General features: G+C 49.1%; 1 protein-coding gene across 1 annotated transcript in view; it reads left to right on the top strand.

Annotated features, from left to right (window-relative positions):
* LLGL1 (LLGL scribble cell polarity complex component 1) overlaps window positions 1–26352 on the top strand; it is an 82575-nt gene that overhangs the window by 25443 nt on the left and 30780 nt on the right. Inside the window, exons 3-4 of the mRNA XM_077918664.1 lie at window positions 24011–24092; window positions 24846–24976. Coding sequence (XP_077774790.1) covers window positions 24011–24092; window positions 24846–24976 — 213 coding nt within the window. The remainder of the gene's footprint in view (window positions 1–24010; window positions 24093–24845; window positions 24977–26352) is intronic.

Here is a 26352-nt window from a genome sequence, read left to right as displayed (position 1 = left end):
TTAGAAGGCATGGCTTCCCCCAAAGGATTCTGGGAAATGCGGTTTTTTAAGGGTGCTGAGAGTTGACGCTTATTCCCCTCATGGAAAGACTATTCCCAGAATTCCCTGGGAAGAGGGGCCGACTGTTAAACCACTCTGAGATTTCCAGGGAATTCTGGGAACGGTCGCTCCGTGAGGGGAATAGGGGTCTCCTAAACAACCCCAACAGGGACGCAGGTGGCGCTGTGGGTAAAACCTCAGCGCCTAGGACTTGCCGATTGCATGGTCGGCGGTTCGAATCCCCGCGGCGGGGTGCGCTCCCGTTGCTCGGTCCCAGCGCCTGCCAACCTAGCAGTTCGAAAGCACCCCCAGGTGCAAGTAGATAAATAGGGACCGCTTACTAGCGGGAAGGTAAACGGCGTTTCCGTGTGCTGCGCTGGCTCGCCAGAGCAGCTTCGTCACGCTGGCCACGTGACCCGGAAGTGTCTCCGGACAGTGCTGGCTCCTGGCCTATAGAGTGAGATGGGCGCACAACCCTAGAGTCTGTCAGGACTGGCCCGTACGGGCAGGGGTACCTTTACCTAAACAACCCCAACACCCTCAACAAATGGCAGTTCCCAATATTTTCTGAGAGGAGCCATAAGAGCCTAATGTGGTATGATTATACTTGTAAGTATATCATGCAGATGGGGCCATAGACAGAGCCATAATAATAATAATAATAATAATAATAATAATAATAATAATAATAATAAATAATAATTTTATTTGCACTCTGCCCATCTGACTGGGTTGCAGCCACTCTGGGCAGCTATGCAAACACTGGCCTGGCCTAGGCTTTTGCTTCTGGCACCACCCATTTCTGGCATGTGGCCCCTGGAGCTTCTCCCGGAAGGGAATGTGGGCCTTGCATTTTTTTAAAAAAAGGCTCCCGATTCTTGGCCTTCCTATTACCTGCCCTTTACCCTGAGGTCTCAGGTTGCAGCAATTAAAAAAAAAACAGGTTAAAAACAGTGTTTAAAACAACTTGCAATCACAGGAATAAGGCAGGTCCTAAAATATCCACCTCAGGTGTCCAAAGCCAGGGTGAAAAGGTGTGTTTTCAACATTTTCCGGAAGCTGTATACTGAAGGTGTCAGGTGCAGCTTTGTGGGAAGGGAGATTCACAACTTAGGGGCTGCCGCAGAAAATGCCCTCTCTGCCTGGACCACCCACCCCCGGCTTCTGAGGGCTGAGGAACTACCTCTGCTGATCTCGGTGCCTGAGTGGGTCTTTAGTGAGAAGGCGTTTTTTTCAGGTATCTGGGGCCTGCATTGTTTAGGGCAGGGCTGCCCAAACTTTTTTCAAAGAGGGCCTTCTTTTAGGATTTTACTCCAGGAGATAGACTGCCACAGGGGCTGTATTAAACCGACCAGCGGGCCGAATTAGACCCCCGACTTTGGACATGCCTAGTTTAGGGCTATTAAGCCAGCTAACCGAGTAACTAATCCCTGAGATGCAAAAATGCCGCTTTGAGCAGAGTTCAGATGTTGTGTGTGGCCAGGGCTCAGGGTTGCAAAGATTTGGCACATTGGTTTAGAGCTGCAGATGCAGAGCGATCTAAGCCAGATATTGGAACTTTACAGCTCTCTACATTTGTATATTTTAGAGCAGTGTTCCCCAACCTTGGGCCTCCAGCTGTTTTTGGACTACAACTCCCATCATCTCTCGCTAGCAAGACCAGTGGTCAAGGATGATGGGAATTGTAGTCCAAAAACAGCTGGAGGCCCAAGGTTGGGGAACACTGTTTTAGAGCAAGTGAGAAGCCCAGGGCCCTCTCTTGCCTTACCGTTCTTGCTACTGATCTTTTTTTGGGGGGTGGGGCTGCTCAACAGGAGGTGGGTAGGGCAGTTCCATACTGCAGACACCCCTCTGAAAAATGTTCCTGGACTCCAACTCCCATCAGCCCCAGCCAGCAAGGCCAGTCGTCGGCGACGATGGAAGTTGTAGTTACGCAGCATTTGAGGAGCTGCAGGTTCCTATACCCTGATCAAAGCGTTTGTTTCCTAAAAACTGTGGACCCAAGTGCGATAGCTTGGAAGTTCCCATGAAAGCCCCTGGTGGTTTTATCGGAAAAGAAGTATGGGCTCTTACCTAGTGGGTTTCAAGTGCAATATTCATAATCCTCCTTACGACCCTGCATGGTAGGCAGGTAAACAGAGGAGAGGTTTGGACTGGGTTCATAGCTTGCTGTTTGGCCTCAACTTTTAGAAGGATGACAGCAGACCATTTGCAACGACTCAGGGTCGTCTGTGAAGTTCTTGGCAGTTGTGCTTTGGATCGAGTGAGGCCCTGAGATCTGCCAGGGACTTCCTAAACCTCAACACGCAAGGCTTGGTTTCCTTGCTGGTGGCCTTGACATAGGCTGATGGCAAAGCCAGGCTTTTGTACCAAGGGAGGCCCAGTGTTCAGTTCTCAGCGTCACTGGCAAAAAGAATCAGATCGGAGGTGATGGGAGAGACTTTTTCTGCCTGAGGCAATGGAGACCGTTTGCAGCTCAGAGTAGACTTCACTGGGCCAGGCGAACAAAGAGTGTGAATCAGTGATGGGTTCCTTTCTTTCACTTGAAATGTGCAGAGCCGTGATAATGCTCAACTGTCAGAGATGTTGCCTCTTCTGCATCTCTCCTTCCATCAAATCTCCTTTCCCCTGTTACAAATGAGAGAGAGAAAGAGAGAGAGAGAGAGAGAGAGAGAGATGTGGTATTCAGGAACCTTCCTATTCTCGGAATATAACAGATCCATAAGGCAGGGAGATGTTTTGCAATTCTTCTTAACTCTGGGTGGAATTCATTGCAATGCTAAGGAGGTCATTCCATCAGCACAAGAGTTTCTGCTTGCTCAACAAGGCCATCTTCCCTCTCCGCCTGACCCCATGCCATTCTGAGAGGTTCACCCCTCCAGAGCAGATTTGCGGGGAGGGAAAACCCCATGGCGTTAGTGGGAGTCCTTTGGCTGGCTTCCGTTAGCAGAATGAGGTAGTTGAATCTGACCCTTTGTGTCAGGAATTCCCCGGAGCACTGGCCTTCAGCTGGTGGTTCGGGACTCACTTGTGAGTTGTGGCCTGATCCAAGGTTGGGTTCCAACAGGACCACTGCCACCAGGAAAATATGTTGTAAGAAATTAAGAAACGGGTCCCAAGTGCATGTTTGGGTCCTGTGTTTTTGGAAAGGGTTGACAATACCTGCTCATCACAAAGTGAGAAACAGATCCTTTCATTGTCTCCACCTTTGCATGTTTGGAACTCGGGGTGTGGGGCTGTGTATCGATTATCAAGCCACCTTACTTTTGGTGTTGTGTTTGTTCCTCCATTGAAGCCAATGGAAAACCCATCTGCTCTTCTTCTGCTTGTAACTTCAGTGTTTTCAGTCCCATAGAGCATACAGTTTTCAGGCATGTTCCTATCCCTCCAACCCTCAGACATCAGACATGCCGATTTTCAAGTTTTCTGTGTGTGTGTGTTTTTTTAAAGAGGCAATTAAAAAAACATAAAAGTTTCCTACATTCCTTTTCTTCCTTCGTCTTACCTGCTCGTAGCTGTGACGTTGCACCGGCTAATGAGGAGGAGTGCCACCTCTGAGGGGTGTGTGCCCCAGACAGGATGATGGAGTTGGTGCAACAGGTGTAATCCTCGTGGCATCTCCTCTCTGGCCTTCCTAAATTGCAGGTGGAGGTTTAAATTACGGGGTCAGGGCTTGGGAGCCACCTGTTTGTGTCAACCACCTGTTTTTGTCATTCCCCGGGCAGGCGGGGAGTAGCATGGAAGTTTTCTTGCTTTGCTTTGCTGCTACTGGCTTCTGTGGGGGAGAGGATGAAAGAGAAGCTCTTTTCCTTTTCATCACCTTCCCTGGAGGTGCAGAGGCAGCCAACGCCCATGGGACACCTTGGGTGCAAGGGAATTTAGAGGGAGGAAAGTCACGAGGGGACTGCATTCTCCTAGTTCTTGAGCCTTCTCTGCCAACCAGAAAGTGTCTGAGCCTGAGTTAAGGTGCCAGTTTTGATCCGTACAAATGGATTGGGATTTGGTAAGGCTGGAGGAGAATTCATGTTTTAAGAAAACAGACTTTACCCCGCACCTCATGGACTAGTGCATGGCAGGAAACTAATTGGTCCTCTTTCGTTGTGCATACTTGGCCAAACTTTGTGATAGCTTTCTTGGCACGTGCCTGCAAAACGTGCTGTGATGCGTTGAAAGATGCCCGCCTTTAGGATGAAGTACACTTAGGAATGTGAACAGAGCAGAAAGGAAAGCTAACAGGCAGTCAAGTTCCTGGTTCTGGTTTTGCCGCCCTCCAAGGAAACCGGAGCAGTTGCTCCTGCTATTCTTAGGGAGTGCTCGTTTTTTCTAACGCTTGTGATTTGATTTTTAAGTTCCTGTTGTGAACTGAGGTGGAAAGCTGGGGTGCAGAATTGGAAGGGCAATTCTGGACCCTTCTAACCGGGTTGGTGTCAAACGCAGTTGATGATTTGGATTTGGGGTGTGTGTGTGTTTTGTTTGAAGTTGCAAACAAGGGCCGGGAAGCCTTAACTTGGTGCAAAGCAAGGAGCAACACCCCCTCCCACTTTCCAATAAGGGTCTTTCCCTGCCCTTTTGGAAGGAATCTGAATAGATGCCGTTTTTCTCGGAGGGCTGCAGGAATCTTGGCTTCTAAAACAGGCTCTTTTAAAGCCTCGGCACTGGCATTGCTGCTAAGATGTGCCGTCTCCATGGAGTTCAGAAGCTCAGGAATAGAATGCAGGGGAACATTCTCCCTTCTCTCTCCCCCCCCCCCCCAGAGCCTCTGTCTTATTTGCTCTTGCACCCCACGTTCTCCTCTTCCCCTCTCCAGGAAGGGCTCAGAATTGTCAATATGTTAAAAAAAGAAATAAAACACAACGTGCATATTTAAAACGCATGGTTTTGTCTTTTTAGCCCCTTCCCCCCCTCCCCAAGTAAAAAGTTGAGGCGTGACAGTAAAAATTAAATATCGGCGTGGAAGCTAGTAATCCAGTCTGGTTATAGCAGCAGCCAGACTAGCTGACCCATTGCACCACATCACCTCTAAGATGATTCCTGTATTTCCGGGGCTGGACTAGATGACTCTTGGGGGGCTCCTTCAAACTCTTATCATTCAATGAACTGTAGGGGTGTGTGTGTGTGTGTGTGTGTGTGTGTGTGTGTGTGTATTTTAATGACTTCTATTGGTTTTTTTTTAAAGTGCTGCAGTTCAGATGTACAGACCTCGTTGGGAAAGTGGGGGACGCAGACGTTCTCTCCAGGCAGAAATGTGGTGCTTTCTGAACAGCGGAATTTGGGGCGTCCAATTTTTTTTTGTGGTTCTTTGTAGTCGCAGCCCCCTGCCGCTTGGCTTTCTCTCTCCTCTCCTCTCCTCCCCCCCCCCCGCCCTTTCTGGGGCTGTAGTTGTGCTGGAAGGGCCCAGCCGTGCTGGCTTCAGTTCAGGACATGTGTGAGTTGGGAAGACAATGGGGGAAATGGGCTTAAGAACAGAGGATAAAAGTTCTCAAGTAAGTTGGGCTGGGGGGCGAGGAGGGGGAAGTTCTCTACATCCCAGCCAGGCCAGGGGAGGAAGCAGCTGAAGGGGTAAAAATAAAAGCCGACACTGGTGCCTAAAGGGAGTCTTCCTCTCCTCCGGAGAGGTCTTGGTAGGGAATTGCTCTTCCCAGGGATGGCTGCCAATGAGAGCTGGTGGGAAGGTTGAATGCTGCAAAGCACCCCTACAACCCATAAAAAATAAAAATCCTGGTTGTGGTTGGCTGCTGATGCTGGCTTGGCAAAGACTGAATACGCACACAATCTCTCTCTCTGCTCTCTCTCTCTCTCTCTCTTATTCTGCTAAAGAGATGAACATTTGCGGCCAAATTTCTGAACAGGCAGGAAACTTTCCCTGGTTTCCTTATTGTGTGTTACCCATTGCTGAATACTGTATTAGATTGATTTCTCCGCAGGTAAGGGACGCAGGTAAGGGACGCGGGTGGCGCTGTGGGTTAAACCACAGAGCCTAGGACTTGCCGATCAGAAGGTCGGCGGTTCGAATCCCCGCGACAGGGTGAGCTCCCGTTGCTGGGTCCCTGCTCCTGCCAACCTAGCAGTTTGAAAGCAGGTCAAAGTGCAAGTAGATAAATAGGTACAGCTCCAGCGGGAAGGTAAATGGCATTTCTGTGCACTGCTCTGGTTTCGCCAGAAGCGGATTAGTCATGCTGGCCATGACTAGACCTAATGGTGGTCCCTTTACCTTTAAGGTGGTCTCTGACCCCATTCGCGCCGAACATTCAAAGCACTGCGATACCACTTTTTAAACAGTCATGCTGAGAGGGTGCTGAGAGTTGTTCGGAGACCTCCCCTTGCCCCTCACAGAGCTGCAATTCCTGGAGTGGTCTAACAAACTTTTTTTTGGTGTGGTTTTTTTCCCATTGCTGAATTTTCAATTGGCTGCTCTGTAGGGTTGGGCTCACTCTGACCACATTCACACCATGCCTTCGATTTACTGTGATGCCACTTCAAAAACACTCCCAGCTTCTCCCAAATAATCTTGGGAGATGTAGTTTGTTAATTTCTGCTGGGCATTAAAGGTAAAGGTAAAGCGACCCCTGACTGTTAGGTCCAGTTGCGGACGACTCTGGGGTTGCGGCGCTCATCTCGCTTTACTGGCCAAGGGAGCCAACGTTTGTCCGCAGACAATTTTTCTGGGTCATGTGGCCAGCATGACTAAGCCGCTTCTGGTGAAACCAGAGCAGCACACGGAAATGCTTCCCGCCGGAGCGGTACCTATTTATCTACTTGCACTTTGACGTGCTTTCGAACTGCTAGGTTGGCAGGAGCAGGGACCGAGCAATGGGAGCTCACCCTGTCGCGGGAATTCGAACCGCCGACCTTCTGATTGGCAAGCCCCAGAGGCTAAGTGGTTTAGACCACAGTGCCACCCGCGTCCCTTCCTTACCTTATTAGAGGAATTGTAGCTCCATGAGTGGGGAAAGGTGTGTGTTGGGGGGGGGGAGGTCTTGTAATGGCTCATAGCATCCTTAACAGGCAACAACTCCCAGAATTCTCTGGGGGAAGCCATGGCTGTTTAAAGTGGTATCATAGTGGTCTGAATGTGGCCTCCCTCTCCCTCCCTCCTTGGTCTGTCAACATAGAATTGTAGAGTTTGAAGGGAGGACACAGGAGTCATCTAGCCCAACCCCCTGACATGGGGCTCGAACCCACGACCTTGAGATTAAGAGTTGCATGCTCTCTGTCCTGCTTGGGTCAGTTACAAGGCAGAATGCAGGTCAGCCGAGTTGTATCCCTCACCCAGGCCTAATGCAAGTTCCCCACTTCTCGCCCCTTGATCATACCCAGATATGCACGGTTCCAGGCTTGGTTGCCAAGCACCTAGTTCTGCACCCTATCCTAATGGATTATTGACTATAAGCACATACTGCTTTGATTGGGCTTTGCATAATTGCACCTTGCAGATATTGCTCCCTACGAGGATGCGGGTGCAGGCAGCCCAGTGCTTTCAGGGGACGAAACCCCCCCGCCACCATCACCCCTCTTCTGACCTCAAGAGTGGAGCTGGATAGGTGGGGGTTTTCTGTCCTGCCCTTTCAGGGGGGCGTGCTGGTTTAATGGGCTACAGCACGGTATAACTTTTAGATGCCCCAGGAAACCAAGAAATGTGTGTGACCGACTTTATTGAGGTTGCCTGGACCCAGGCTTGCAATATCTCTGAGGCAAGCTTGTAGTCCTTTATAAAAGTCTCTTTTAATGGCTGGTTTGCGTTGGGTCGGATTGTTATATTGTGATCTGTGTTGTGTGTCTTGTTGCTTCTTCAACTTGTCAGTGTGCCTTGTGCATGGCAATACAGGAAGGCGAACGAAAAGGGGAATTAAAAATTAAATGAACATTAAGAAAGGGAATTGAGAAAATTCCAGACGTCCTTGTGGGGGAACAGAATGGGGATAATCTGATTTTCCATTCATTTTTCCTCTGGATGCTTGGCAGGTGAGCTCCTGGAAGAGGGGCCTCTCAGGAAGAAAAACAGCCCTAGCACTTTCCCCCTTCATGGGGACTAGAAGCTTGGTCTTTGTCGATATGTAAGATGTAAGACAGCCGAGATTCTTGGGATTCTCTGGAGGTTAACTCCATTAACATTCTCAAAACGTTTGCAGGCCTCTTGGATCAGACACAGGCGTTCAGTAGAATGCGAAATTCAGGCCTGGAGGAATCTGTGATCAAAATTAGCTTTTAATCTCTGGAAGCATCAACTTCTATTCTTTCACAATAAAACCAAACCCGGACCCTACAGTTTACCGCAGTGACGGGTAAAATAAAAATGCCCCCTGTCACCTCCTGTAAAATAAAAATAAAAAAAAATCCTCTGCCTTCAGGGCTCATTTTTTATTTTTTTAAGTTCACCCAAAAAAATAAAATTAAGCGGGCCACTTTTCCTGGTATCGGGTCAACGAAGTGTCTCTTCTTATGAATGGGGAGCCTGTCTTGCGTCTGTTACTGGTGGCTGCAGTGCAGGAATTTGCCCAGTTGGTCAGCGCTGTCCGCCTTTGACCCAGCCCCCCTCCTTGCCAGCCGCACGTAGCCAGAGGTCTAGGGAGCCGGAAGTGGGGGGTGATGGCTAAAAGGTCTTTGGTTGGCGTGAATGTCTGTTGGCTGGATTTTGGAAGCCGCTGTTGCTGGGAGGCCCTGGCTTGGCAAGAATTTGAGGGGGCGTTTTGATGTGTGGGGCAGGGTGTAGGGGCAGAGGGACTTGCGTTGGAGGCGAAACAGCAAAAGGAAGAAGGGTGATGCATCTTCATTTTCCCTCAGGAGAGCTGAGCTCAGTCCGAGGGCCGGATTCCCTCCTGGGCAAGCTTTCGGAGGGCCACCTGGTCAAAAGGGGTGAAGTAAGCCAACCTCAATTTTTTTGCTTTCATACAATGGGGTAGTTTCTGCGCCCCTCTCTGCCGTTCATTCGGGCAAGCAGATCTGAACTCCTCATGCTCAAAAGCATATTTTCGGTCCAGTATGCCTGAAGGAGCGTCTCCACCTCCATCGTTGTGCCCGGACACTGAGGTCCAGTGCCGAGGGCCTTCTGGCAGTCCCCTCACTACAAGAAGCCAAGTTACAGGGAACCAGGCAAAGGGCCTTCTCGGTAGTGGCAACTGCCCTGTGGAACGCCCTCCCACCAGATGTCAAAGAAAAAAATAACTACCAAACTTTTAGAAGACATCTGAAGGCAGCCCTGTTTAGGGAAGCTTTTAAAGTTTAATAGGTTATTGTATTTTAGTGTTCTAGAATCATAGAATCATAGAGTTGGAATAGACCACAAGGGCCATCGAGTCCAACCCCCTGCCAAGCAGGAAACACCATCAGAGCACTCCTGACATATGGTTGTCAAGTCTCTGCTTAAAGACCTCCAAAGAAGGAGACTCCACCACACTCCTTGGCAGCAAATTCCACTGTCGAACAGCTCTTACTGTCAGGAAGTTCTTCCTAATGTTTAGGTGGAATCTTCTTTCTTGTAGTTTGGATCCATTGCTCCGTGTCTGCTTCTCTGGAGCAGCAGAAAACAACCTTTCTCCCTCCTCTTTCTTCTTCCTCTTCTGTTGGAAGCCGCCCAGAGTTGCTGGGGAAACTCAGCCAGATGGGCAGGGTATAAATAATATATTATTATTATTATTATTATTATTATTATTATTATTATTATTATTATTATTTATTAAGAACCCTCGCTGAAGAAATCTGCAAAAATTAAGTTTCGCCTCCTAAAATGACACGCCCTAGGGGTGCAATGCACTCACACGGCCTGTTTTGTGGGAGCTCCTGCCTGTAGATTTCTCTGTGTCTCAGTTCATGGTATTGTCACTTTGAGTTGCTCGCTGCTGTTCCTTAGCTCGCAAACTTGTCATTTTGGGGTCACGGTGAGGACCTCATCTGCCTCCCGTGCTGTCTGCCTGGGTCTGCTACAAGACGATGGGCTGAGCGGGTTTTGCACGCATGGTTGAAGCCCAGAAGCCATGGCTGTTCCAGGGTCCACCTGCACGATGCAATCAAAGCACCGCCACACCACATGGCTTTCCCCCAAAGAACTCCGGGAGCTGTAGTTTGCTAAGGGAGAGACTTCTAGTCACCTCGCAGGGCTACATTTCCCAGTGTTCCCTGGGAAAGAGGGATGCAATTGTTAAACCGCTCTGGGAATTGCAGCTCTGCGAGGGGAAGGGGGGTGCAGAGTCTTCTAATGGCTCTCAGCACCCTGGACAAAAGTATAGTTTCCGGGATTCTTTGGGGGAATCCACGGCTGCTTTAAGGGGTTATGACACCGCTGTGAATGTATGATGCCCATGGACCTTGGACAGTGTTAGAAATTAGCCAGGCGCCAGGTGCCTTTTTGCCCCTGACTTCTGACCACTTGCTACCAAGTGAGGATGCCTGGGCACCAGAATGGTGCCTGACATCTCCACCATCTGGAAATCCTTGGATCTAGACCAGCCTTTCTCAACCTGTGGGTCCCCAGATGTTGTTGAACTACAACTCCCATCACCCCTAGCTAGCAAGGCCAGAGCTCAGGGATGATGGGAGTTGTTTTCCAACAACATCTGGTGACCCACAGGTTGAGAACCGCTGATCTAGACTGTTTTCACACACTTAATACCCCATCCTGTAGGATTCTATCTGTTGTACTGTATTTTTATCTGCAAAATTGGGATGAATTTCAGGAAGCAACGTGCTTTTTCTGTGAAGCCTGAGCAGGAACAGTAACTGTTAAGAAAAAGCGTTAGGAATAGGGCAATATATATGTGGGCCAAGTGACTCTTCTTCTTTTGAGTTCTAAGTTCTTGACCTAGATCATGGTTGTCATCTGAACTAGCCAGATGTTTAACTGAGAAACAATCACTGTCAGTCCATCCTTTGAAAAATAAGACTTTAGATCTGTCTTGCCCCAAAATGGCAACTAGCCGTTCCGTTTTGGCGACTGCAACCTTTAAGTTTAAGGAGCCATTTGGCACCTAGCTTATATATCTGAGTTTCTAAACACTGACCCCAAATGGTGACAGATTTCCAAAGTCTCCAACTGAGAACACTTTTTCTTCTTCTTCAGCCTTGGTCCCATTTAGCTCAGTGATGGAGAATTCTGTGGCCCTTGAGAAGTTGTTGAACTACACCTGCCATTGTCCCTTACCATTGGCTAGGCTGGGCTGGGGCTGCTGGGAGTTGGAGTCCAACAACGTTTTTGAGGGCCACAGGGTGTCCCCACTCCCGCTTTAGCTGGAAAGCCAAGAATTCCCAGTTTGGTGCAGTGCCTAGATTCTGCCGTTGAGTTCTGGCTCCTCTTCATATTAAAAAGGCAATAACGCCACAAGAGTTGTTTTTAAAGAGCAGCTTTTGCTAACTTGGTACATCATCAGACTTCAGTTACTGTAAAAACCACTTGCGCCTTCGACTGTGCACCGCTGTGGTTGCAATGGGGAAGGAGGGGGAAGTTGATTGGTAGGAAGGATCAGCCAGTAAAGTGCTAAGTATCAGCAGAATGGCTTTGTGTGTGTTTGCGGTGGTGGGACATTTGTGATTTGTGAAGGCATAGATATGCCCGCGATGATAAGCTTTGTGCTTGAGTTGCTCTGCTTCTGAGTGCAGGCTTGGGCTCCTGTGTATCGATGGGTTCCCCCAACTCACCCTAAAAATGTGCATAGCATCATAGAATTTTAGGTTCATAGTCCAACCCCCTGCAATTCAGGAATCTCAGCTAAAGCATCCATAACAGATGGCCACCCAACCTCTGCTTAAACCCCCCGCAAAACGTTCCAAGGTCGTCCGTTCCACTGTCGAACAGCTCTTGTCCTCAGAAAGTTCTTCCTAAGGTTTAGTTGGAATCCTGTAACTTGAAGCCATCGGTTCAAGTCCTACCCTCCAGAGCAGGAGAAAATGAGCTTGTTCTACCTTCCACATGACAGCCCTTGAGATATTTGAAGATGTCTATCCTATCTCCTCTTGGTCTTCTGCTATCCAGGCTAAACATACCAGGCTCCTTTGACCGTTCCTCATAAGGCTTGGTTTCCAGACCCTGGATCCTCTTGGACACCCTCCTCCGCACACGTTCTTAGATTTCAGCCTAACCTACCTCACAGGGTCGTAAGGAGGATAAATCAAAACAGCATAGCTCCTTGGAGGAGAGGCAGGAGATAGATGTTAACACGGGCCAAACGCCCAGTAATAAATTAAGTTAGCCGTATGCTGCATTCTTTGATCTTTGCAAATAAAGCTTCTTTCCGGCGTCTGAGATGTGAGGATGTGCCTGACAGTTTTTGACAGATGTGCTTGACTGTTGTGGACTCTGCTTCCTTCAAGGTTTCTAAGCAGAGGTTGGGTGGCCGTCTGCCATGGACGCTTCAGCTGAGATTCCTGCATTGCAGCGGGTTGGACTAGATGACCCTCAGGGGTCCCTTCCAACTCTACGATTCTGCAATCATGTCTGACCCAAGGTCCTCCAACAAGCTTCATGGCTAAGTGGGAATTTGAACCACATCGCTCTGTTTTGGGGCTCAGAAACCACTGCATTTTAGCTGCCTTCCTCGGGTGGGTGGGTGGTTGGGTGGGTGCAGGGTGCTCATTCTGTTTGACGTCTGATTCAAGCAGCAGCTCGCCCTGTGCCTGTCTATTTAAATGCAGGTCTTAAAATGGCCAAACTCCAGTGGGAAAAAACACACAGATACGCAACTATTTTTACAGACCTGCTGTCGTGTGCAGTTAGAGAAACCTCCTGTCCCAGAGCACAATGCAAGCTCCCTCTGCCTCCCTTCCTTCAGATACACGTTGTGTTTACATAGGAAGGCTGTCATTGCGGGACCACAATCCTATAGATAGCAATGGGCCATCATAGCCCCCCCTTTTTTTTGCTATGGGGATGTGGCTTGGAATCACCTCTTGCAACTCTCTGTCTTCTCCTTACCTTATTAGGGGAACCCAAAATGTAAAGCAGGACGCGGATGGCGCTGTGGGTTAAACCACAGAGCCTAGGACTTGCCGATCAGAAGGTCGGCGGTTTGAATCCCCGTGACAGGGTGAGCTCCCGTTGCTTGGTCCCAGCTCCTGCCAACCTAGCAGTTCAAAAGCACGTCAATGTGCAAGTAGATAAATAGGTACCGCTCCGGCGGGAAGGTAGACGGCGTTTCCGTCCGCTGCTCTAGTTCGCCAGAAGTGGCTTAGTCATGCTGGCCACATGACCTGGAAGCTGTACGCTGGCTCCCTTGGAGAATATAGCGAGATGAGCGTCGCAACCCCAGAGTCGGTCAAAACTGGACCTAATGGTCGGGTCCCTTTACCTTTTAAAATGTAAAGCAGCCTCACGTATCCCACCCATTTGGAAACTTTGGGGAGTATTGCAATGCAAGAGATGGCATACACACAAAGCCCTGGCTGGGGGTGTAAGAGGACTTCCTGTTGCGATTTCCTGGAAAGCAGCCTTGAATTAATTTTGAAAATGCTACTCTCGTTCATTTCCCAAAAGCTGAAAACGCAGGAGAGTCGGGTCGGAGAACAGGAGCAAGCTATGTCGGAGCGCTGGCTCCAGCCGCCCCCCCCCCCCAGCAATCAATACCACTCTGCTCGCAGAGGAATGACACCAGTGCGTGAAAGCTTGCACAGCAAGATTTCTGCATTTCGCAACAAGGTCACAGCTGCCCAGGGGAGATGAGAGGGAAATTGGCAAGAGGACGATGACACCCTCAAACAGTCCTGCCAACAGATTCATTTGCCTGCCCTGGATGGGGTTGCACACACATGCATGTGCACAGAAAACCCGAAGGAGCAGGTTTGCAATAGGGCTGGGGATACACACACACACACACACACACACACACACACACACACACTGGTACCTCGGGTTACAGGCGCTTCAGGTTACAGACTCTGCTAACCCAGAAATAGTACCTCGGGTTAATAACTTTGCTTCAGGATGAGAACAGAAATTGCGTGGCAGCTGCGCAGCGGAAGCGGGAGGCCCCATTAGCTAAAGTGGTGCTTCAGGTTAACAACAGTTTCAGGTTAAGAACGGACCTCCAGAACGAATTAAGTTCTTAACCCGAGGTACCACTGTATATAGAAATATTGTCCGAAAGTGAACTCTGTATCGTGATATCGGTTTCATCATTTTTGACCCGGGAATATACCGTGAATCGTGATGTGTGTTCTGATGCTCCACAGCAGGGGTTAGGAAACTCGGGGCCCTCCAGACCTCTCTCTGTGGCCCTTGTGAGTCTCTCAGGCCACATGCATGCTCACCATTCCAGCTGTATGCCCTCCGTGAATGCTTTGGACCAGCCAAAATGTTCCCCTGAGCTGCAGTGATGCCTTGTGCCTGCACAGGTAGAGGATGGAGAAACAATTGTACGTGTGCATAGATACTGCACAGTTTTGCTTGGCTGGCATGTAGCCTGTTAAAGTACAAAGTGGTTTTTTTGTTTCTGTAGCTCTGCCTACTTTTGCCTCTGGCCCCGCCCACCAGCGGCATGTGCACCCCCCCCCCCAAGGTCACCAACAGGAAATGTGATCTTTGAGCTTCCCTGCTGCTGCCATAGAATAAGCCCGGCTCTGCCATTGCCCTCTGGACATCTGGCCTCCCAGGTGCTGCTGCTGCTGCTTCCTAGGCTCCATTCATTGCCTTTGGAAGCCAACACTCTTGTCTTTGCCCTGCTGGAATGAATGGAGATGGCAAAGCTGTGAATCCCATCCATTGTCTTGTGTTCTTTGTGTGGCTTTTCTGTGTGTGTGTGTGAGAGAGAGAGACAGAGACAGAGAGAGAGAGAGAGAGAGAGAGAGAGAGAGAGAGAGAGACACTAGGGCAGCATAGAAAGTGCATCCCTGAAACAACATGCTTAGATGTTTGAAAATTTAGCCAGCCCTTTCTCTCAAAAAAAGGAAGAGAAAAAGAAAGCCAGTTTTTGTTTTAAAATGGTACTATATTGTCTCTCTTTTTTGCATCGGGATGTAGGACTTGCGAAAAGTTCAGTCTCAGAAGCAGTCGCCTACCAGGTCGACTGTGGAGAACCTTTTTCAACATCTTCAACCATAAAAGCCAAACTCGTTTATGAAAGAATAGTTTTGGGTTTTGTTTTGTTTTTTAAAAAAAGCAACGTATCTGGAAAAAAACAAAAGAATAGAGATAAAAGGAATGTACTTCCATAACCCTTTCTTAACTACCATTGTTCATACGATTTAATATGAAGACTGCATGGGAATTTATGGCTGTAATTTAAAATTACAGTTTTTGTGCTGTTCTGCCATATGGAAGGGAAAGGTGAAAAAATACCATTCAGCAGGGAACTCTTTTCAGACCAAGGGGCAGCGTCCATCTACCTCAATACAGTGGTACCTTGGGTTACATACGCTTCAGGTTACATACACTTCAGGTTACAGACTCCGCTAACCCAGAAATAGTGCTTCAGGTTAAGAACTTTGCTTCAGGATGAGAACAGATATCTCGCGGCAGCACAGCAGCAGCGGGAGGCTCCATTGGCTAAAGTGGTGCTTCAGGTTAAGAACAGTTTCAGGTTAAGAACGGACCTCTGGAACAAATTAAGTACGTAACCAGAGGTACCACAGCGACAGGCAACTACTCTCTAGCGGGATCATTCCAAACCATCCCTGAATCTAGGACCTCCTGCATGCCAGGTTGCGCCCACTCAGGATTCTGTACACTAGGCCACGCCCCCACCACCACCCCGCTAGGCCACTGTGCCAAATCCAAGCATGCTTTAACCTTGGGACTTTTGATTGTGGGGCCTGGGAGCCAGAAGAAGCTTCAGTCTCTTTTTGGTGAGGCTTGTAGGCCTTACCCAACTCGTTCTCCTCACTCCTCCTCTTCCCCGCTGCCTGTCAGCTCCTGAATTTCTGCTGCAGAAGTCTTTGAGCAGGATCCCCGCCTGCAAGTTTAGGCCCACGGCCAGCTTGGGGTGCATCTGAAACCCTCTTTGCTCCTGGCATCCTCTGGCTTCCCTTTGCAGAAAGTGTAACCGCAGCGAGCGAGGCTTGCAGCGCATGCTAGAATTCTGCCTCTGCAGCAATCTCTGGGTCCCTCCCTCCCTCCCTCTCGTTTTTAGCAAGACAGTTTTTATTCTTGGTGCACCAAGAGGCCTCTCCTAGAATACTGCGCACTCCCTTTCACCAAGTCTTCCTTTCTTTGCCTCTTTTGTAAGAGTTCACAAAGGGGTGGGGGGGCGTCTTCCAGTGAAAGCACCGCTTAGTTAACGCCTGGTTGCTGAACCACTTAATCCTTTAACTGGTTTGGTTTGAAGTCGGAAACCAGAATCGACCCTCCCCTCCCCTCTCCTTATTCGCCCCCGTGTACGTATGGAAGGTTTCATTTTTGCACTTTGTGTGTGGGAGGAATTTATCCAACCTTTCTTCTAAGTGTTTTATTTTCGTTCCGTTTGCATACTGCCCTTCAATAAAGCAATCAAGTCAGATTGGATTGCAAACCGGAGAGTAAAAATACAATAAAGGGCATGGAGGAACCCGCAAGTGGAAGAATAAACGGAGCGGTAAAAAATCCATGCAGGTGTCGGAAAACCCTGGAAAATAGAAATCTGTGCCCAGGAATGAGGGACATTCAAGAAAGGGGCAGGCAATTAACCCTTCCTAGCAAGAGGCTTCAATAAAGAGGCCTCTAGATTATAACATGTGGATTAAAACGACCCTTTACAATTTATTCTCCTATGCTTCCCCACTACCAGAGCTTAGATTGTAGGCTCTTCAGGGCAGAGACCCTTCTCTATGGGCAGTCTATTGTGGAGTAGATCAGCTGAAACCAATAAAGTTACTTAGTTGCATGGATTTCAGTAGGTCTCCACAAACATGCACCCATGGCTGCTAATAATAATAATATAAATAAATTTATACCCCACTCATCTGGCTGGGTTTCCCCAGCAGCTCTGGGTGGCTCCCAACCGAATATTAAAAACACAATACCTCTCTACTTGCATTGTTTGGTAAATTGCCATAGGCTGATGGCATCTACTTCCGAGCCAAGTTATATCCAGTATGGTTTCAAATTGGTGGGGGACCATTTGTTGAGATTCCTGCATTGCAAGGGGCTGGACTAGATGACTCACGGGGTCCCTTCCAACTCTACAATTCCAATAGTTCTATCCCATCTCAATCACTGAGCTCGCTTGCCAGTGCGTCATTCGTCCCCCGAGTTGGTGAGGCTCATTTGGCAGCAACAAGAAGCCGAGCCTTTAATGTTGTTGACTCAGTCTTGTGGAACTCTCTGCCAATGGAAATTCAACAGACACCTTCTGTTTCAACTTTAAAACTCCTGCTGAAAACTTTACTGCTCAGCCTGTGCAAGCCATTAGCAATACATCGTTCCACAATGGTTAATTGATGTCTGTGTTTAACTTTTTATAAGGCTTTTTACTGCAATGTTTTACATATTTTTGTTGCGATTTTTAAAAAATGAAATAGTGGTATAAAATAAAATGGCAACATACTAAGAATCTGAAGGAAAAACTAAAGGGGAGATCTTTGGGGTACATGGCTCGTCAGTTAAAGAATGCAAGTTGGGCGGCTCCTTTTGCAGTTCTAAAACATCTGTAAGGCACCCAGTTGGTAATGGTTGTAATGGTTGGTTAGCTATGGTTTGTTTTTGTCTTGTGAACCATGGTTTGCCATTATCTCTGTAACCAACAGCCTCGCTTAACCGTGGTTTGGCCATCCTGGGCCGGATGCTCACCAACCTAAAGAGGCGAAAGACAAATTAAGCTTTGAGGAAACAAGCCATTGTTTGATCACCTTGTTGGCTGAGCCCAAACCATGGTTGGCACGAATCACGGTGTGGTATTATGCGCAAACGCAGTCCTTATTCGTAGGCCTCTTCCAGCTGTGTCAGCTGTTTGTTTTCTTTCCTTCCCTAAAGCCAGCGGATGTGCACAGTTTGGCTGACCTGCTGGTGGGCTTGAAATGTTTTGATCCAGATGGGGCATCAGGCTGGGGAATTACAGCTTTCCCCCCTCCTGCCGCCCAACAGTGACACATCAGAGCCCCTTGGAGAGCTTTTAAAGACTGTTTCTCGTCACTTGGCAGCTCTTTGCTAAATATTAGCAGCTTTATGGCCGGTGGGTCCCTGTGGCTTTCGAGCCGTTGCCAGAGAGATGTTGAAAAACATCTCCAGTCTGTCTCCCACCAGCGAGGAATCTCTGTCCATCTGTTTGAACCCAGTGAATGGCAGACACTCTGGGGAGAATTAGGAGTCTTTATCCAGAAGACCATCCCCTCTTTAATTCCAGACAACGAAAAAGGAATTATCCTGTGCTGACCTAGTCGCGCCTTGCAGTTGCTGCCTTACTCTTTATTTGGCTTTATTTCTGCACCAAATCTTCCACATTTATACCATGTAAAAGCACCATGTGAAGCACTCTTAGAATCATGGAATTGTAGAACTGGAAAGGTTGCCAAAGGTCATCTAGTCCAGTGTTCCCCAACCTTGTGCCTCCAGCTGTTTTTGGACTACAACTCCCATCATCCCTCGCTAGCAAGACCAGTGGTCAAGGATGATGGGAATTGTAGTCCAAAAACAGCTGGAGGCCCAAGGTTGGGGAACACTGATCTAGTCCAACCCCCTGCGATGCAGGAATATGCAGCTGTCCCGTGCGGGGAATCAAATCTGCAACCTTGGCATCAGTAGAGCACCCCGCTCTAACCAACGGAGCTAACCGCTTCAAACAGTCACGGCTTCCCCCGAAGGATTCTGGGAGCTGTAGTTTACCGGGTGCTTTTGTGCTTACTCCCACCCACCCTGTTTTCCTTCAGAATTGTGATGCACGCACAAATCCTGCTTGTTAACAACCGTTTGTAGCAGGAGGCGACAAAGCCCAGCATCTGCACTGAGCCAATTCTGGGGTGGGTTTTTTGTTTTTGTTTTATTGCGGCTGTAAATCTCCAAAAGCATTTCGCCCAATAAAACGAAGCTAATCCGCCTTGCGGTGGCGGCGGACTTAGCGTTTAGGATGGGCACTGCGTGTGTGCTGGGGGTGAGCAGGAAACGCCAGACGTCTCTTGGTCTGAGCCTTTATAAGGAGAGGGATAATGCTCCCCATAGCATCTGCATGAGATCACGGACTTTCCTTTTGGACCCGGTTGACCTGATGGCAACACTGCCTTTTCAGGGTGCTGGTTTGCTACGGATTGTGCCCTCTGCAGTTATTGTGTCCTTTGGTAGTTGATCTTTTGCAGGAAAAGCTCTGTTGTATCGAGTGTGCATGGAATCGACTGTAAGAGTGCCATCATAATGATGATAGATTAATTATGGGGCATGTATTGCGCTGGTTGGGACGCGGGTGGTGCTGTGGGTGAAACCACAGAGCCTAGGGCTTGCCTATCAGAAGGTCGGCGGTTCGAATCCCTGCAACGGGGTGAGCTCCCGTTGCTCGGTCCCTGCTCCTGCCAACCTAGCAATTCAAAAGCACGTCAAAGTGCAAGTAGATAAATAGGTACCGCTCCGGCGGGAAGGTAAACGGCGTTTCCGTGCGCTGCTCTGGTTTGCCAGAAGCGGCTTAGTCATGCTGGCCACATGACCCGGAAGTTGTACGCCAGCTCCCTCGGCCAATAAAGCGAGATGAGCACCACAACCCCAGAATCGTCCGCGACTGGACCTAATGGTCAGGGGTCCCTTTACCTTTATTGTGCTGATAGGGGGCATGCAGGTGTTTGTTTTGGCCTGCTGACCCACATGTGTGATGCTCCTTGTAGAACCATCGAGTTGGAAGGAACCACAAGGGTCATCTAGTCCAGCTCCCTTACAGTGGCGTAGCGTGGGGGGTGCAGGGGGGCCGGCCGCACCGGGCGCAACATCTGGGGTTAGGGCAAATCCACAGGTTAGGGGGCGCAAATCCACGGGTTAGGGGGCGCAAATTACTTGCCTTGCCCCGGGTGCTGACAACCCACGCTCCGCCACTGCCCCCTTACAATGTAGGAACCTCTTGCCCAATGTGGGACTCAAACCCACAACCCTGAGATTCAGAGTCTCATTTTCTACCGACTGAGCTATCCCAGAGGTTCTCTTCTTCCTCAAAGCTCTTTTCTTGTGTTTAAGCTGGATATCATAATTTTATAAGGCCCCATCCACACCACGCATTTAAAGCAGTTTCATACCACTTTAAGCAGTCCTGTCTTTCCCCCAAAGAATACTGGGAACAGTAGTTTGCTAGGCATGCTGAAAGTTTTTCGGAGATCCCCATTCCCCTGCCAGAGCTGCAACCTCAAGAGTGGTTTAATGATCAGGGGATTCTGGGAATTGGGGTTCTTTGAGGACTGCAGCCCATTTCCTCCCCTCCTATAAACTCTCAGCCTCTTAACAAACTACAGTTCCCATAATTCATTGGGGGAAGCTGTGGCAGGAAGAAAGTATTTTCAGATAAAAAGGTATTTCAGCTTGCAAGCTCGTTGTCCAAACACCTGAAAATCCAGCCTCATTTATTGAACTGATACTTGTTATACCCTTAACGGGTCCTGATGCCCTGCAGGCACCAGAGAAACCTGAACTGGACAAACTGATCTGTGCTTTGGACACGAGAAGTGGCAGCTGGAACACCTCTGAGCATACGCAGAGTGCCTTTTCTTCTCTTGCTCCTGAACAGCCTCAGTTGGTTCCTTCATCCTTGGGGCAAGGGGATGTGGCTATAGGGCAGACTTCCTACCAGGACCATCTGGGGTAGGCATAGGCAAACTCCGGCCCTCCAGATGTTTGGGTCTGCAATTCCCATCATCCCTAGCTAACAGGACCAGTGGTCAGGGATGATGGGAATTGTAGTCCCAAACATCTGGAGGGCCGGAGTTTGCCTATGCCTGGTCTGGGGGGGAAGCCAAAATTGTAAGCAATCCACGCTACCCTAGGGCAGGCATGGGGGGGTGGAGAGATGAACCCGTGAGAAAGTTCAGGGGTTCTTGCAGCCCCGCTGCCGCTAATGCTATTGTTCATACTTAAAGAAGCAATGCCTAATTGCAGCCCTGGACTGCCTATTGGGGGGGAAGACATGGGGAGGATCAAGGATTTTTATAATGTAGTGACTCGCGTCTCTTTCTGCTCTTTCCCTGCTTTCTGAGCCTCTTTCTAGACCCCGAACTTTCCTGTAGCCAGGCCAGCTTGAGACAAAACTTTTTTGGGGGGTGGAGGATCTGGGTTGTACAGAGAACTTTACTGTTTGTGCGACTGTAAAAGTGTCAGAAGTTGTTCTTGGCTCAAAAACTTACAAATGGTATGCCAGGGTTGCATCCATGCTCCCTATGAAAAGCACATTAAGGGCGGTATCCAGCCCCCTCATCCCGCCAGCATGGAAATTCCTGTTCAGTGCGACTTGCCCATACCCAAATCTTCTCCTGTGGGTTTGGGGACCCCTAAAACAAATTTAAGAGGTGCACAGGGGAGGAGAGGGGGGGAAGTCCTCTTCTGCAATTGGAAATCTTTTCACTGGTAAGGCAGTTATTTGATGCTGCGTGCAGGACTTTTGACGGGCTCCCGTGAGCTCAGTGCACCCACCCGCCGAGAAGGGAGCCTGTCGTGTCTCTGAATGATCCCCTGCTTTGGTGTTTGCCTCCCTCCAAGTCAGCTGCTGATGGGTGTTTGGCATGGTTAGAAATTAGCCGGGTGCCAGGTGCGTTTTGCGACTAGATCGGGTCCACGTGGAGCGACCACGTGGAGATCTCTGGGTGCCAGACGTCCCCATCTGGCTAGCTCCTCCAGCTTTCTTAAGCAGCTTAATTATTGCATTTTTACCCCACCTTTATCTCCAAGGGTTTCATGGTGTGTCCCCCCCCCAATGAATCCCTACAACGACCCTGTGAGGTAGGTTAAGAGGCTGGTGTGTGGCTGTGTGATTACACAATGTAATTATTTCATGGGGGGGGAACCACCCCCGTTCAGAGGAGGCTTCTGTCGTCTCTGCATGATCCCCCGTTCTCATCTTGCGCTCTTTGAATCCACCTGTGATGGGTGATCTGTGATCCATTCCCACCTGGTTCGAGGACTCAGCGGAACAACCTGCCTTGACCTTCTGGACGTGCCTAAAAGCTAGAGGGCAGGTTGAGTCCCCGTCCAAAACACGTCCTTCAAAATCCAGGCCAGAGAGAGAACCGTTGAATTCTCCCTTCTGTGCACGGTTCACTGCTCTGAAATGTGTGCCGCCGTCGCTTGCGGAGCAGAGAGCTGGCCCGGCTCTTTGAAAACTAGGTCACCATCAACATGGAAAACAAAAGCAACAATTTCGTGCCTGCAAGTGAAAGGAAAACTCCGATGTGGGACAGAGTGCAGGGCCCACGTCTACGCCACGTTGAAAGCAGCAACGGCTAGCAACTCTGAAGCAGAAAACTTGGTTCAAAGATCCAAATTATTCCCCAAGAAAATGCAGCTCCCGTAGAAATGGTGCTAATTGTGCTAACGCTCTTCTGGTTCCTTTCCTTTCATGCCTTTGCGATGTTTGAACTGCTTTGCATAATATTTTTGTTTTGCTTGCTTGGGGAAATTCAGGGATCTGCAGCTTCTTCTCAGTCTGTCCACCTCCACCTTCTGAGATGAACAGACCTTGCTCACCCCCTCCCCCCAAAAAACCTTCCAATTTCATCCATGAGAGCTAGAAACTTGCTTTGCGTGTCCTCGTTTTTAGAGCTCGCCCTTCCTAGAAAGCTGGGCTTTGCTTCCGCTTCTGTAATAATAATAGTAATAAAAATCATAATTATTATAATTACTATTAATTAACTGACCTTCACCCTGAGGTTGCAGGACTGGTGACACCATTAGAACACAATATTAAAAACAGTGTAAACCAGGGGTCAGCAAACTTTTTCAGCAGGAGGCCGGTCCACTGCCCCTCAGACCTTGTGGGGGGGCCGGACTATATTTTGAAAGAAGAAAAAAGAACGAATTCCTATGCCCCACAAATAACCCAGAGATGCATTTTAAATTAAAGGACACATTCTACTCATGTAAAAACACGCTGATTCCTGGACCGTCCACGGGCCAGATTTAGAAGGTGATTGGGCCGGATCTGGCCCCCGGGCCTTAGTTTGCCTAAGTAAAGGTAAAGGGACCCCTGACCATTAGGTCCAGTCGTGACTGACTCTGGGGTTGCAGCACTCATCTTGCTTTATTGGCCGAGGGAGCCGGTGTACAGCTTCCGGATCATGTTGCCAGCATGACTAAGCCACTTCTGGCAAACCAGAGCAGCGCACGGAAATGCCGTTTACCTTCCCGCCGGAGCTGTACCTATTTATCTACTTGCACTTTGGCGTGCTTTCAACCTGCTAGGTTGGCAGGAGCAGGGACCGAGCAACGGGAGCTCACCCTGTTGCGGGGATTCGAACCGCCGACCTTCTGATCGGCAAGTCCTAGGCTCTGTGTTTTAACCCACAGCGCCACCCGCGTCCCTTTTAATTTGCCTACCCATGGTCTAAATCAAGTTACAATCACAGAATGGAGCTGGGTCCTAAAATCAAAAGCCAGGGCGACAAGGTATGTATTCAGCATTCTCCAAAATCTGGAAAGTGAAGGTGCCCAGTGCATCTCTGTGAGGAAGGAATTCCACATCTTAGGGGCTGCCACAGAGAAGGCCCTGTCCTGGGGTGCCACCACCCCAAATCTCTGAGGGAGGTGCAACTGTTTTGCTGTTTGCCACCCGGGTTCTATCAGGAAGAAGAGCAGGATTGACGTTTAATAAAGAGTGCTGCCACAAGCGATTGTCAGTGTCTACTACTCCCAACGGGTAAATGTAGCCTCCTTGTTCAGGAGCAGTCTATCTCCAAATAACCAATACCTGCAGCAGTTGGGAGAAGCCTGTAGCCTTCTCAACTTGGACTTCCCATGGGGGCATCTAGTTGCCCTCTGCCTGAAGCAAGCTGCTCTTTGAGCTGTTCCAGCAGGACTCTCTCTGATACAGGTAACGCGCAGTTGGGGAGGAAGGGGCCTGGTAGAAGCTTGGATTGCAACTCTTCCTGTGTGTCTCTCTCTTCCTTGACTCTGTGCTTGCCTCAGATACGGAGCTCCTGGCGTGGAATTCACAGGCCTACATAGGGAAACGGCGACGGTCACCCAGATGCACTTTCTACCTGGACAGGTAAAAGAACGGCACCTTTTGGTCCCACCTTGACGCTGCCCGCAGGTTGATATCCCCTGCCTGTCGGTATTAGGCAGCTGCCTGCATTGTATTGTTTATGACCCTGTTGGGAACTTTTCTGGGGTGTGTGTGGGGGGGGTGCAAAGTCAAACACTGAAACGGCAGAGCAGGTCACTTTCTCAAAGACAATCGAGAATAATAGTGCCTGTCTTGTATCTCAGGTTCTACAACTGCTAGGAACTTAATTGGAGGTTCTACAAATGCTAGGAACTTAATTGGAGTGCCGTTAAAGAGGGGAAAGGCAGCAAAAAGCCCAGAAGAGAATTTGTGGTGCCCAGCTTAAGAGGTTTAGACAAATCTGTGTCAGCAGCTACTAGCCATAATGGCAGTGCTTCCTAACACCAGTTGCAGGAACTTGACTTGTGCTCAGAACCTGCTTGTAGACTTGCCACAGACATCTGGTTAGCCGCTAGGAAAAGAAGAAGAAGAGTTCGGATTTGATATCCCGCTTTATCACGACCCGAAGGAGTCTCAAAGCGGCTAACAATCTTCTTTCCCTTCCTCCCCCACAACAAACATGCTGTGAGGTGAGTGGGGCTGAGAGACTTCAGAGAAGTGTGACTGGCCCAAGGTCACCCAGCAGCTGCATGTGGAGGAGCGGGTGCTGGCGTATAAATGGGCCATTGGCCTGAGCTAGCCAGGTCGCCTTCTGTTCTTAACTACACACTTAGATGGTTTTCCTTTCTTTTCCAGGGCCGGCTGCTGTCTCTCCTTGACGACAACACCCTCCACCTTTGGGAGATTTACCAGAAAGATGGCTACTCTCACTTGGAGGAGACCCATAGCTATGTCCTCCCCGGACGGCCAGGGTTCGACACCGCTAAGTACTCATTGCTTGCTTGCCTCCTTTTTCCTCCTTTTTGGGGTGCTGTGGGTTCTTGGGAGATGATCCTCTGCGAAGATGCAGGGACCGCTTTCTCGATCTCGTAGATTACTCAGCATCTAGAGGATCCCTCCTTTCCTTCTTAGCCACCACCTGCCCTCCTGCTTCGTAAGCTGTCTCCCAATGCCGGCTCTGCTGTTAGACAAAGCGAGGCAGCTCCTAAGCTCCTCAAGATCATTCGCCTCTGTTGAGAGTAGGGCTGGACAATACCTGTTTTTCAACATTGCGATATATCACCAGCTAAACATCGCAATATACATCCATAACTTGACTTCCAAACAGCTTAGTTCTCAAACGTTTTGGCTCCCGAACGCCGCAAACCTGGAAGTGAGTGTTCCAGTTTGCGAACTATTTTTGGAAGCCGAACGTCCAACAGTTTCCGAACATTTTGGAAGTTGAATGGACTTCCAGAATGGATTCCATTCAACTTCTGAGGTACGACTGTACTGATATCTAAGGGTGGAGCTATGTAGAGATTTTGGCTGGCTTCACGGTTTCCCTCGCATCGTGATTTTTGCGTAGCACACACAATCACATTATGATTTGTGATGTATTGCCAGGTCAAAAATTATGAAACCGTTATCACAATATGGATTTGAATTGGTTTTGGCCTAGCCCTAGTTGAGAGTATATGCTACATGGCCACCCCCCAGCCTCCAAACTATCTGTGGGTGCAGTGGGGACAGCTCTCCCATCAACAGTGGCCAAGTGAGAGTCATCTTCCAGTCCAATTGGACTCTGTACATGGAATACAGACGAGGCAGAACCGCCTCGGCCCAGTATACCCGAAATAGCGTCTCCACCCGCATGGTTCAGCCCGGACACTGAGATCCAGCTCATAGGGCCTTCTGGCGGTTCCCTCGCTGTGAGAAGCGAGGTTACAGGGAACCAAGCAGAGGGCCTTCTCGGTGGTGGCACCCACCCATCAGACGTCAAGGAAATAAACAACTACAGTTGTACCTCTACTTATGTATCCCTCTGGATACAGAATCTTCGGGTTACGGCCACAGCAAACCCAGAAGTGTATACTTCCGGGTTTCACTGCGCACGCATGCCCAGAAGCGCACAGCCGCACCACACGTGTGCGCAGAAGTGCGCCTCTATTTGCATAATTTTCGGTGTGCTAATGGATTCCCGGAACAAATCAATTTCGTATCTGGAGGGTCCACTGTACCTGACTTTTAGAAGACATCTGAAGGCAGCCCTGTTTCTGGAAGTTTTTAATGTTTGATGTTTTATCATGTTTTTAATATTCTGTTGGGAGCCGCCCAGATGGGCGGGTTATAAATTAATTATTATAATTATTATTCTTAATTA

Source organism: Podarcis muralis, chromosome 14 (genome assembly GCF_964188315.1).
Source record: "Podarcis muralis chromosome 14, rPodMur119.hap1.1, whole genome shotgun sequence".
In the NCBI taxonomy this organism is placed as follows: domain Eukaryota; kingdom Metazoa; phylum Chordata; class Lepidosauria; order Squamata; family Lacertidae; genus Podarcis; species Podarcis muralis.
The sequence above is the reverse complement of the archived record's forward strand: the minus strand, read 5'-3'. Positions and strand labels throughout refer to the sequence as shown.